This window comes from Vipera ursinii, assembly GCF_947247035.1.
Source record: "Vipera ursinii genome assembly, chromosome: 7".
NCBI classification, from domain to species: Eukaryota; Metazoa; Chordata; class Lepidosauria; order Squamata; family Viperidae; genus Vipera; species Vipera ursinii.
In genome coordinates this window covers 59847860-59861114 of record NC_139521.1, presented here as the reverse complement: position 1 = coordinate 59861114, position 13255 = coordinate 59847860, and the positions used below count along the sequence as shown (strand labels likewise).

The window sequence follows — 13255 nt, the reverse complement described above, 5'->3', positions numbered from 1 at the left end:
GTAACAAAATAGTCTACCTTCAGTCCATATTCACTCCAGTTTAAAATAATGTTAAAAACAAGTTATATGATTTTTGACCTTATTGCACATTTTCCCATGATAAGAGAGAAGTAACCCTTAATTGTTGTTAGTTTTTTTTCCTTTGGAGCTTATGAATTTTCATGCCAAGATGTTTCTTGAATTGTAGCAACTTCATATTGTTGTATTTTTAAGGGCCTTAAAAAGAAATATTTCTCTTTTGCAGAAAAGTGTTTGCAGAAGTACAGGCAGTAAGAATCTACTGTTGATAGCATATTATTAATTCCATTATTCAGGCATCATAATCTATTATATCAACGTTTGGGATCTCAAAAAATTGATGTCTTTTTATTCCTTATATATACATAATTCATTCAGTAAGAAAACTGATGTAGCGATCAAATTGCTTGAGATAATTTAATGTTATTTATCTTCTGATAAGATATTACTGTGACACACAGAGCAGATATATTTTTCCCTAATAAATATATTCTGATGTTTATACCATTGAATTAAACTAATGCCATGCCTAAGATGCACATTTATACAAATTTAGATTTAGCTGTGATTGCATGTTTTAAATTACCTTGGATTTAGTTCATCACCAATAACAGTTTAAAAAAATATTCCCAGACTCCCAATTAGTTATTTGTTCATGCTTTTTGCTTCTCCAGAGGTTTGCTAGTGCTAATAAAAACTCCATTTACCTTCTAACCAATGTTATGTTGAATGTATTTATTTAAATGTGTAGTCCAACCTGTACAGTCATATATTACATTACATTAAAGCAAAATATAATGTAGTTGGTTAAAATCAGTTTATGAAAATTATCTTTTAAAAATATGCTGCCAACCACATTTTAAATTAAGATGAAAAGTTATGTGAAAGCCAATTTTGGTTGTAACTGTTCTGGAGATACTTATAGGGCTTTTGATATTTGCTATTTTCTTCTGCACTTCTCTGTGATCATTCCTTTACAAAGTACTGTCTTTTCATCTTCAAGTGAATTCACCCTTTGTAAGGATTCAGGATGGAAAGTCGCTGCAAGTACCAGAGGTGAAAAGACTAGAGATGGATGTTGATTTAACATATCTTTGCCACCTCCTGGGTCCATTTAAAGACCTGGCAAGTATTCCTTAATTTAGAACAATGGAAGGAAGAAATGAAAACTGTAGCCTATCTGCAATACAGATTCTAATCAAGCTGAGTTGTACTAGTAGTTTTCTGCCAAGTCTAGCCAAGAGCTGTAATTTTGGCTTAGGTACCTGGTGTGAAGCTTGACAATTACAATGATTGGTCCAAACAATGAAAAATTACAACTAGTCTTAACTGAGCTGTAATGTCACTGAAACAAGCGAATTTAAAACCATGGTTTAAAAATGTCATGTTTGACTAAGCCAATTTACTTACAGTTGATGTTACTAGCATAAAATATTAAAAATAATATTGATAACTTACATATTTTTTGCAGTCAGAGGAAAAAGGATGTCAGAAACCAAATTGGTTCCATTAACAGTAAAGTGTACAGTAAAACTAAGTTAGAATGCGTAAAGTGTGATCAAATCAAGTTTGAAAACTAGTTAGGTAGGATCTTCAGGTGTCTTGGATAAATGGATGCAAAGACCTTTAGTCAATCTACACAATTTTGTCTTCTAACTGTATTCCTATTAAGGATTTCATATTCCCTGAAACCACTTTTTGTTATTTTTAAAGTAGAGTTCTATATAAAATGAATTATAGATAATTAAACTACAAGTTTACAAATTAAATTTAACATTTTATTATATAAATAGGCGTCTCATGAGGTTATATGTTTTCTGATAATCAAGAGCTTGCAGATCAGGGGTGTCAAACTGCCGGCCCATAGGCCGGATGCATCATGGCAAAACCATACCCACCCCATTGCCAGCAATGGAAAAAAAGTCACGATACGTTGTGACACATCACGTGACATTGCGAGTGACACCTCAGTTGTAGATCTTGTAGTAGTCACTCAATTTCAGTCTACTGTTGTTTCTGAGGGTTTCATGAAGACAAATGAGGCATGGATGTTTTGCTGAGATTATAAATGAGAAAAATGTAAATAAACATGAAAACTATAATTTTGATATTATATATGTTATGCATTGAGCTTTGGGAAGACCTTATCACCTGTATGCTGGAATGCTAACGGTTCTTCAGCAACACAGATGGGACTTTCCAGTCCGGGCTGCAGTCAACTTGGCGGGAATGATGGGTTCAATCTGATTGGTTGTTAAGTCTATGGGAAACTATATAAAGACTGCATGGATACCCCTAACCCTCAGTACAGTTATAGTCAGTGCTTTTTTTGTAAAAGAAAAAGGTGCTGGAACTCACACATGTCATACAACTCGCCTTGCCTACCCTACAAGGTTCCATCTGAAAAAGGTGCCGGAACTTCGTTCTGAGCATTCTGTGAGAAAAAAAGCCCTGGTTATAGTTATTAATAAAACAACAGTTCTTCTGTACTCATCTGCCTGGCGTCTTTCCTGCTCGTCCGAACCCGAAACATAACAATATAGTTGGTTTAAAAAGCAAAAAGAAATGGATGTATTAAGCTAAACTACTTAAAAGATTTTTTAATTTTCTCAGGCTTATTTGAAAGGAGAAATAATTTTGTCCTAATAACACTGATAAATTCTGACATCCAATTTTTTTCAAAGTGTTCCAGTTTGCTTAAGCAAGAATTCACTACAGTCAACTTGGCAGATAAAGCTAAGCCAGATATAGCTATGTTGCTTCTCAATTCAGAAATGAGACTGGAACATTATCTTGACATTTCTAAGAACATAAACTGTCTGGAAAAAAAGTGACGATCTTGATAGAAAAATCCAAAGATATCTGATATAATTATATTTCTGCCTATTATTGCACATTGCACATTTTTTTTAAAAGAAGTAACTCTATTTCTCTCTCTGCTGTGTCCATCAGGGAGAACAGGAGGGCACAGAAAACCTTTTGCAGGAATGGGATGTGTTTAGAAGCACTCACTGTTCACAGTATGAGCCTTTTCTTGGTCACAATGTTATGTATTATTGTACTGCAAAAGGCAAGGAAAAGAAAAGAACAAGTATGTTCATTAGAATAACCTACGGTTTATTTCAATACAAGTCATTGAACAAATCGCAAATAATGGAATACAGATAAAATGCTAAGCTATTTAAACTGGCTACTACAAATAAACTAAACAATATGATTTGTGGGGTTTTGATTTCACAAGCGATATAAAGTCATTATGAACGTTGGAAAAAAATTACAATGGATATTACATGTAGTTTGTGTTTTAGCTTAGACTTTCTAAGTTCACTTTTCTGAAGCTGGCACCATCCCAGATATGTAGGTTACCAAATTCCTACACATCTAGAAGATACCTAGACATGGAGGAAAAATGCTTTATATTATAATGGGTCCAATGGTGCATTAACTTTCAGGCACTGATGTAAGATTAGAAAGTGACAAAAGTACCCCATACAGGTGCCAGTAGTGAAAGTAAGTAACACGTCCATCAGCAACAGATGGTTTAACTCCCAAACATTTCCTCGGGCATTTAGAGGCTGACCCAACCATCCAATCTTAAAATTTAGCTGTAAAATAATAGTTTGGCAATGTTGCTAATATTTCAAAAATAATTCTGCATGCAGTTGAAATAATAATTCAGCTTTTTTGTGAAATTATGGTTTTAGATTAAAAAATCTGAAGAATTTAATTTTAATACAAATATTGTTCTTGTACTCCATTGTCAAGAAACTTCCAGAATGTAACTCAAGAATGTCTGCTTGTTTTGTTAATTAACAGCATTATCCTGATGCTGTCTTTAGGATATATTACCCATACAGGGAAAGCAGATTTGATCAACTCATGCATAAATTAGTCATCTTACACTTAGAGTACTTAATGCAAATTGTAGCATCTACATTGGTTTCTGGAATTATACTTTTGACTAGTAATGTTAAGATATGTAACTGGCTAGAAGAACAATGAATGGATTTGGTGCATGAAAATATATTGAAATATTAATAAGCAGAAAAACAGGCGATAAAGCAAGAAGGGGAAAATATTAATGTTCAAACATTAACAAATATTCAAATATGTAATTTCATTTTTCTTAAAATAATTTTACAGTCATCTCTGAATTGGGGAGGGGGGTTGGCGATAAAATGGCTTACCTCATCAGTTGTAGTTTAGCTATAGCATCATTGAGGCACCATAAAAACGTTTTCTAAAAAGACTCACTTGAATAAGACTTAGTTCTTCAGACATTTCTATGGTAAATATGCTATGCTAGACTCCAGATTAATCCTTGTTATAACTAACACTTTGGACATAAGTAAATGACTCTATTAAGAAGTGCTTGGGATCATCTTTCAGTTCTTCTAAAAAAAGGATAAAATCCAAACAATTGAAGAGTTTCTTTTTATATATGAAATCCAGATAGGTTTATTTACCTAAGGGAATTCATGTAATGTAATCTATCCTTTGATGTTCTTATAAATTTTATAAAGGAGTAATTCTCCTTTTCTGAAATAGGAACATTTCATTTTACAGCATTAGATGGGGAATCCACATAGACTGCCAAAGAAATATTCTTAGTATTGATGACTGTTGTGAAACTAGATTGTATGTGAAGTTATTTCTGAATCTGTAGCTGATGAAAATTCTGTTCTCATGGTAAAACAAAATAGTTTTTAATAAAAACAAATAGATATATATATTCTTGATAGTTTAAATCAGCAAGGTACCTACAATTATGTTTCCCTTAATGGAAGAAGAGGAGTATCCACTGTGGTCTTGGTTTTATATCATTATATGACTGCTTAGGAAATAGGGAAGAAAGTAAATTACAGGAAGATATCAGATTTAAGGCTTGCTAGATCCAGCTAAGTGCAAAATAGAATTTCAGGTGTACTTGAAATAATGACCGAAAGTGATTCTGATTAGATGTTCAGGTAGGAAATCGTTCTTAGAATTGTACTAGAAAGGAAGTATGTATGCAAATCTTTCCAAATCTTTGCAGGTTTTTCTTGATATCAATAACCTAATATAGGAAGAAAGGAGAGGCTTTCTGCACTGCCTTTTAACCAGAGGGAATTAAAGACTGTGTAATAAGGGACATGGTGGCTCATTGGGTTAGGACGCTGAGCTTGTTGATCAGATGATCGGCAGTTTGGCGGATCGAATCCTGAGTGCCGCGTAACAGTGAGTGCCTGTTACTTGTCCCAGCTTCTGCCAACCTAGCAGTTCGAAAGCACATAAAAATGCAAGTAGAAAAATAGGGACCACTACGGTGGGAAGGTAACAGCATTCCGTGCGACTGTGGCGTCTAGTCATGCCGGCCACATGACCACGGAGACGTCCTTGGAAAAGCGCTGGCTCTTCGGCTTTGAAATGGAGATGAGCACCGGCCCCTAGAGTCGGAAATGACTAGCACGCATGTGCGGGGGAACCTTTACCTTTACCTAATAAGTTGAAAAACCTAATAAAATATTTGTATAATTGTGCACAGTTTAACTCATGAGATAAGGAAGACCATTGTGGGAAGGAAAATATTTTTTTTTCAAAAAAAAAATACTGATGTTTCAGTGATGAAATAAACAAAGCAGATGGCTGGTTTCAAGTTGGACTTTTCTGTGGTTTTACATTAAGGTCCCTGGTAAAGCAGTCCCTGGAAATAGGAACACTGTCATACATTCTATTTATTCAAGAAACATAAAAAGTGCTAACAGCTGCAGTTTAATTTTTTCTCAGTTGGTGACTATCGTTACATGTGGTCTGGTCTTTTTAAAAAGACACAAGGAATAATTCAGATTCCATGCCTATAAAGCCTGTAATCCTAACTCTCCTTATTTGGAAGAAAGTTCTATTGAAATTGAAAGGAAAAGAAATACTCATTGTGTGAAGTCAGCAAACAGATGTATTTCCTCCCTCAAATAACAAGTACTAACTAGTGAATTATTGTTGGTCAATTCTTGTAAGTAATTCAGTTATCCGAAACCAAATCCTGTTTGCTATATTTTTATAATCCATAGGAAATTCCAAGATAGATGAACTATGAACATGTAACCTAAAGGAGATGTTGCAGATGACATTCCCATATTAAAAAATGATTGTGTGCAGTAGTCTTTGGAATCCCATAGATTCAACAGTTTACATTTTGAGTCATTTATAATGTCATCTGTAGATGCAACAGTAAGGTTAATTTGTAGTGGTGTCTTGATTCACATGCTACATTGAGCCATGAACCACATACAACTCTGAACATCACAGTCTCTTATTCTGGGCTCTCTCTGGGAAAACTGTGTTATCAAAACTACATTTACTGCTCCTGCAAGTGCATGTTCCATCACAGACTGCCATTTGATCCTTAAGCAGGAGCTGTGATTTTAAGATGACCCCCCAAATTGCGCATCAGTTTAGACTGGGGGAGTGACACCGCATCCAGAGCTAAAGATGAAATATCATCTGGACCCAGGGGACTGAAACCTCAGAGCTGCTCCATCTTGCCAGAGTTGAGTCAAAGCCAGTTCGTTCCCATCCAGATCCTTATAGCCTCTGGCTTCTTGGTATCTTTCTGCTATAAAGTAAAGCCAGAGGATTAGGCGATTGTTTATTCAGTACAATTTCTCTGGAGTCGTAGAAAATCTTCTACCATGGTGTTTCAAGAAACTCTGTAAGAATTAATGGGATGTGGTGATTAAGGTATTGGATAAAAGAAATAGAGATTCAAGTATATATTGACCTTGCAATAGTTGTAATCTAGGGCCAATCAGCACTTTTCTCCCCACAGAATGTTGTTACTTGAATATAACAAGGCAGGATCCCCTCTCTGAACTGCCCTACCCCTAGAGGGAAATTGGAAAATACATATAATAATTAACAAATAATTTGGAAAAAATGAGAATGAAATAAAATCCAAAGTGTCTTGTATTGGAGACACATGGTTTAAAATCCTCTCTCAGCCAAAAAAAAAACAGTTCGATTCTAGCCAAATTGCAGTTTCTCAAGGCAGTATGAGTTTATCTTTGTTACTTTTAGAGAAAAATGGACATAGATATGGTTTTTTAAATGTTTTCACTACAGTATGAAGCCAAAAGCTGCTTTGGAAGTGCACTCTTTTTAGCTTCGTGCCCTGCCAGCATTTGAGGACAAGAGAGACAAAAGAGTTATGGTCCCTTGTCAGAACCGTTCTTGGCCTTGCCTTATCTTTGCTGATTTGTACTTTAATTCCATAAGGTACGATTGACAGGCCGTAGCGCTGAATTTGCTTTTCTCTTTTGTGTTATCCAAGCAGATAATCTAAGTGACGCCTTGAAGAAGCTGAAGATAACAGCTGTTGACAGCAGAGCTGATAGCTTGGAGGGGTGTTTGGATTGTCTACTTCAAGCCCTGGCTCAGAACAGTAAGTTTCGTTGTTCCCTTCAATTTCATATCATACAATTCAGTCAATAAATGATTATGGAAGCAATAAGTGTACCAAATGGAAGAAAAACTATAAATGGAACTGATCTAATAACTGTTTGGACAGCAATAGCAGAACTTGATGAAGGGTTTTAAAAAAGAGAATGTAGTCACAGAAATACTACAAAAACCCAGAACAAAGCAGAAAAAAATAAACATTTTGAAGGAACAAAAATATACTGTGCCTGAAAAGATTAAAAAGTAGATTCCAGCCACTTTTTATCAAAAAAGAAAGAAAGAAAGAAAAACCCTTTATAACTTGAAGCTGTTATTAACAAGGATTGTTCCGCAGTAACCATTATACCTCTGTAATTGATGCTTCCGTGATCCAGGCATCTAATGATTGTATCAGTTTATAGATATATGAGAACAGTGCTAAAATGATTTCTACAGGCGTCTAGCTGGCAACCGTACAAGGAGAATTCCAATCAAGAGCTAGAAATAAAGTTATTAGCATCCATCCAACAGCAATGTCCTGTGTTGAAAACCTTATAATTGGCCAAGTCATCTCGTTCTTTTAGCTTCCTTTTTGCTATCTCATTCTGTGTCAAGTACAGACTTTAAATCAGCAGTCCACAAGTTTTGAGGACTGGCGGTGGCGGTGGGGAGGAGAAGGGATGGTTCTGCACAAACAGCAAGTGAGCGAATGGGCTGCAGCCCAGCAGTTGAGTAACCTTGCTTTAAATATCTTTGGAATAAAGAGTTAAGTTTTAACCCAGGGTATATTATAGTTCTTTATTTCACATTTAAACTCACACCTTTACTTCCTTCCATTTATGTATTGATTTGTGCTCAGCATTCAGATGTGTGGCATAATACCTCTAGAAATTGAAATACAAGTCAATATCCTGCACCTCACAATTTAGAGGCTGATCCAATGTATCATTACCCATTCCAAATGCAAACTGCTGAAATCTGAAAATTTATTTGAACAGGCTGGGCTCTTTCTGTTTTACTTTCTATAAAATATCTACATTCCACATTTTTTTTGTCTTGAGGAACAGCATGGAGTTATATCTGTGAGCATATAGATACACTGCATAACAAGTACTGTATATGATAATAAAACAATGGACATTGAAACTTAAATCTAAAAATAAGCATTGGATATATTAGATCAGTAACACTGGCAACTAAATTTTTTTGACACTCAGTCTCACCCAGTTACAAGAAGGTAAATGACAGCAGAGACAACCATATTTCCCTTGGGAGAGTATCCATAACCCCAGGATTTTTCTTCATTACAGAAGTCATGAAATAAGAGTACAGGCTCAGATGTCAACTGAATATAACTAATGTATATAAAGCAAGCGCTCCCCATTAGAGATGCTGCAATTGATATCCAGAGAGAATGTCCTCTACAGGTTCCTAATTAATCCCAAAGAGAGTTCTGAAATCAAAACAAATGGAAGCTTCAGATCATATATTCAAGAGCATATCTATCTTGCTCTTCAAATAAATGAAAATACTTAAAGATATTCCTTTTCATTTTGATAAAGATAACTGGTTGATCACCACACATCTTAAAGATCTGTGTGTAACCAAGGAAGTTCTTTGACAGGAGAGGATCCTTGAAAAACATACTTCAGTGAGTGGTTTTATCACCTGAGGCAGAATATGTATACCTATTCATTATGCATGTTTTATTATATATTATGTTCTGTGAATAAATACTTAGTAATAGAAAGTAAAAATTAGGTTTATGATAAATAATTCAAATGATAGATTACTATTCTTCACTTTGAAAATAATAAGTATAGGATTCAAAGTAACCTTCTCTTTGAAATACATATAAAATGTAAGGATTTAACAACCTCTCCCTACTGACAAAATGCTTGCAAATTGCCTTCCCTCAACAGCCCAGAAGGTAGAAATTATTTTAGAAGTTTGATTTTAGTAGCAGTTTTCTGATCGGGTGATCTGAGCCCTTGGTTTGTTTAGTCTGCTAGAATAAAGAGTCACAAAGAGATTTTTAAATATGACTATGGGAAAGCCTAAGAAGTACTGTGCAATAGACTGAGATTGATAATGTCTCTCTCTAGGAAGATAACTTCCTGCACTAGGATAAGTAATCAGAAAGGGATAGTTTATTTATTTATTTATTTATTTATTTATTTTTGGGACTTATATGCCGCCCTATCTCCCAAAGGACTCAGGGCGGCTTACAACAATAAAAAACAACAATACAAAAATTAAAAAACGAATTAAATAACAGCCCCAAAATAAATTAACTACAGTTAAAAATTAAAACATATTTAAAAACCCATCATCAATCCAGGTCAGCCTGATGAAAGAGAAAAGTTTTGAGGTCGCGGCGAAAGGACCGGAGGTCCAGGGCCATCCGAAGCTCAAGGGGAAGCTGGTTCCAAAGGGCTGGTGCTCCCACAGAGAAGGCCCTCCCCCTGGGGGTCACCAGCCAACATTGTCTGGCTGACGGCACCCTGAGGAGGCCCTCTCTGTGTGAGCGCACTGGGCGATGGGAAGTTGTCCCCGGTAGCAGACAGTCCTGCAAGTATCCCGGGCCTAAGCCATGTAGGGCTTTAAAGGTAAGTACCAGCACCTTAAATCTCGCCCGGAAGACAACTGGTAGCCAATGCAGCTCACGCAGGAGGGGTGTAATATGGGAGTATTGGGATGCTCCCATCACTACCCGCGCGGCTGCATTCTGCACCAGCTGAAGCCTCCGGGTGGTCTTCAAGGGCAGCCCCATGTAGAGAGCATTGCAGTAATCTATCCGAGAGGTAACGAGTGCATGAGTGACCATACGTAGGGCATCTCGGTCCAGATAGGGGCGCAACTGGCGCACCAGGCAAACCTGGGCAAATGCCCCCCTGGCCACGACTCCAATATGATCTTCAAAACTGAGTCGTGAGTCCAGGAGGACGCCTAAATTGTGCGCCCTATCAACGGGAGGCAATACCTCTCCTCCCATAACCAAAGATGGAACCTCTTGGACAAGTCGAGATGCCGGTACGTAAAGCAACTCAGTCTTGGCCGGGTTGAGCTGGAGCCTGTTCTTCCCCATCCAAATCCGTACCGCTTCCAGGCAACGGGACATCACGTTGAGGGCATCACTGGCTTGGTTCAGGGTGGAGATAAAGAGCTGGGTATCATCGGCATATTGATGATACCTCACCCCAAAACCACGGATGATCTCACCCAGTGGCTTCATATAGATGTTGAACAGGAGGGGCGAGAGCACCGACCCCTGAGGCACCCCACAATTAAGGGGCCTAGGGGTTGACCTCTGCCCTCCTGTCAACACCGTCTGCGAGCGGCCCGAGAGGTAGGAGGAGAACCACCGTAAAACGGTGCCTCCCACTCCCAACCCCGCAAGACGTCGCAGCAAGATACCATGGTCGATGGTATCAAAAGCCGCTGAGAGATCTAATAGGACCAGGACAGAGGAATAACCCATCTCGGGCCCGCCAGAGATCATCCACCAGTGCGACCAATGCCGTCTCCGTGCTGTACCCGGGCCTGAAACCCGATTGGTATGGATCTAGATACTCAGTTTCCTCCAGGACCAAAGGGAGTTGCCGTGCCACCACGCTCTCAACAACCTTTGCAAGAAAGCGAAGGTTGGAGACAGGACGAAAGTTGTTTAAAATAGCTGGATCCAAGGCAGGTTTCTTGAGGAGGGGCCTTACCACCGCCTCCTTCAAGGCGGCAGGGAAGCACCCCTCACTCAAGGAAGCATTTATAACTGCCAGGATCCAGCCTCGTGTAACCTCCCGGGCCGCATAAACCAGCCAGGAGGGAAACGGGTCCAACAATCACGTGGCGGCACTTAATTTCCCCATGATCCTGTCCACTTCATCCGGAGTCACAGGATCAAACTCCTCCCAGATATTATCGGCCAAACCCATCGTTTCCCCCTCGTCAGATACTGCCCAGTCAGAGTCCAAGCCAGCCCGAATCTGAGCGATTTTATCCTCCAGATACTCACTAAACTCCTTGGCCCGTCCCTTCCTACCCTGATCATACCCGTGTCTCATATATAAATTATACAAGAAAATATTGTGGTAGTGGAAAAGCAAAGTCTGAAATTTGGGTTAGCAAGGACAGAGGTATTGTAAACTAATCTGAAATAGCAAAACCATTAATCTTATTCATTTGGATGGTTCTGTTTTTAATGAAACATGGAAGGAAGTTAAAAGGGCTTCTATAACTTAAATAACCTTAAATATCTTAAAATAATCAGAGATGTCACTGCCAAGGTCACCTGGTCATTGGTAGGGTTCAGAGTTGGCTCCTGTACTATCCCCCCCCCCAGTTCAAGTAAATATTAGATTATTAGAATTGACAGGGTGTGTCAGAGGTAGCTTTCTAAGTAGTATAGTCATACTATCATTTAATACTGTATTGCCCCATATTTTAACATTTCAGATTTTAAAATTGTTTCTAACCTTAGTACATAGGTATATTAAAAATTAACAATTAGTTCAAATAAACTAGGAGGCACTGAAAGTTTCAGTAGCTGAAAGAGCAAACACATACCCTACAAGCCTTGTGAAAGGTTTTGTGGGACCTATGTGCCCACTCATGACAAAACCTGAAAGGTAAAAGAAGGGCCTCAGGTTCATAAAGGGACAGGGGGTTGTTGAGATGTACCTGTCTATATTTCATTAGCTTGTAAGCCATTTGAATGGGTGAAAAACATCCTTAAAGTATGTTTTTCAAGGATCCTCTCCTATCAAAGACCCAAGAGATATATAGAAAGTAGTCTTGGACACTTAATAATTGGGTTGCTACAGAAGATGAGCCTATTTTCTCCTATTTTAAAATGTGTTACAATTTTCCCTCTCTTAAAGTTATTAATTCAGATTGCTTAAATTATTTGGTTTGGTAATAACGTTGCAAATAGGTTAAATTTGAATTTGGAGTTACAATTCATATGATTCGTATCTTGGATCTCTCAACCTTCAGGATCCAGGCAGAGTCCACTAATATATTTGATATCAGTAAACTGACTTAAAAAATCTGAATTGGAGCAAGATATCTTGCACAAATATTGCTGTGATAATATGGAGAGTAATTTTGTTCCTAACTTTGTCTGCACGTCTATTCCAGTATATAGGAGAAAATTCTTGTGCGAGGGATCTTTTGAGCAGAATAAAAATGTATGCCCGCTTAATGATGAAGCTTTCTTGTGGTGGTATAGTTTCTAGTTTCAACTTTTGCTTATATAAGAATGACTCACAGTGAACTGAGGATAATGAAGAAACTTACTTTAGAGGCTGTTTTTTTTCTATAGCAGTATAGAAAAGCTTTCTCTGAAATGTCAGCTTCAAATCTCAGTAATGTAGCTCTGGAAAATTATATGGCATAGTTATGTAAAATGTAGCATTAGCATTACGAATAATCTTAATAGCTTCATAAAATCAAAACATGCACATAGATTAGAGGTTACCAATCTTTTCAAACATTGAAGCTTGCATAATACTTCAAGAATCTCATCCCCTTAAAATGTCATTTGAGATCACAAGTTATTGATACTCTTAATGTGAGATCTGTCACCCCGTGAGTCTTATGCAGCATCATGGAAAACCTTGCTGTTTGTCAATTTCAGAAATTTCTGTCCTTGTCTATGTGTGTATAAGAGAGTACAGTATTCATTTTCAGGTGACGTGGGGAAGTAATGGATCTCCTGGTGCCTGAAGGCATCGTGCTGGCAACCTCTGTTTTATAAGGTTAAATTGGAATTTGGGAGAATTAAGTTTGAACTGGCATTGGATGAGTGATCTTGAGCAAATTATTC

The 13255-nt window shown here is 37.4% G+C and overlaps 1 protein-coding gene across 3 annotated transcripts in view; it reads left to right on the top strand.

Annotated features, from left to right (window-relative positions):
- Positions 1–13255, top strand: part of RAP1GDS1 (Rap1 GTPase-GDP dissociation stimulator 1) — a 92036-nt gene that overhangs the window by 26658 nt on the left and 52123 nt on the right. For 2 of the 3 annotated variants that reach the window (XM_083367830.1, XM_083367832.1), the window contains exon 2: positions 7325–7435. In XM_083367830.1, the coding sequence (XP_083223956.1) occupies positions 7325–7435 (111 nt within the window). The remainder of the gene's footprint in view (positions 1–7324; positions 7436–13255) is intronic. The other variant, XM_083367831.1, reaches the window with a different exon arrangement.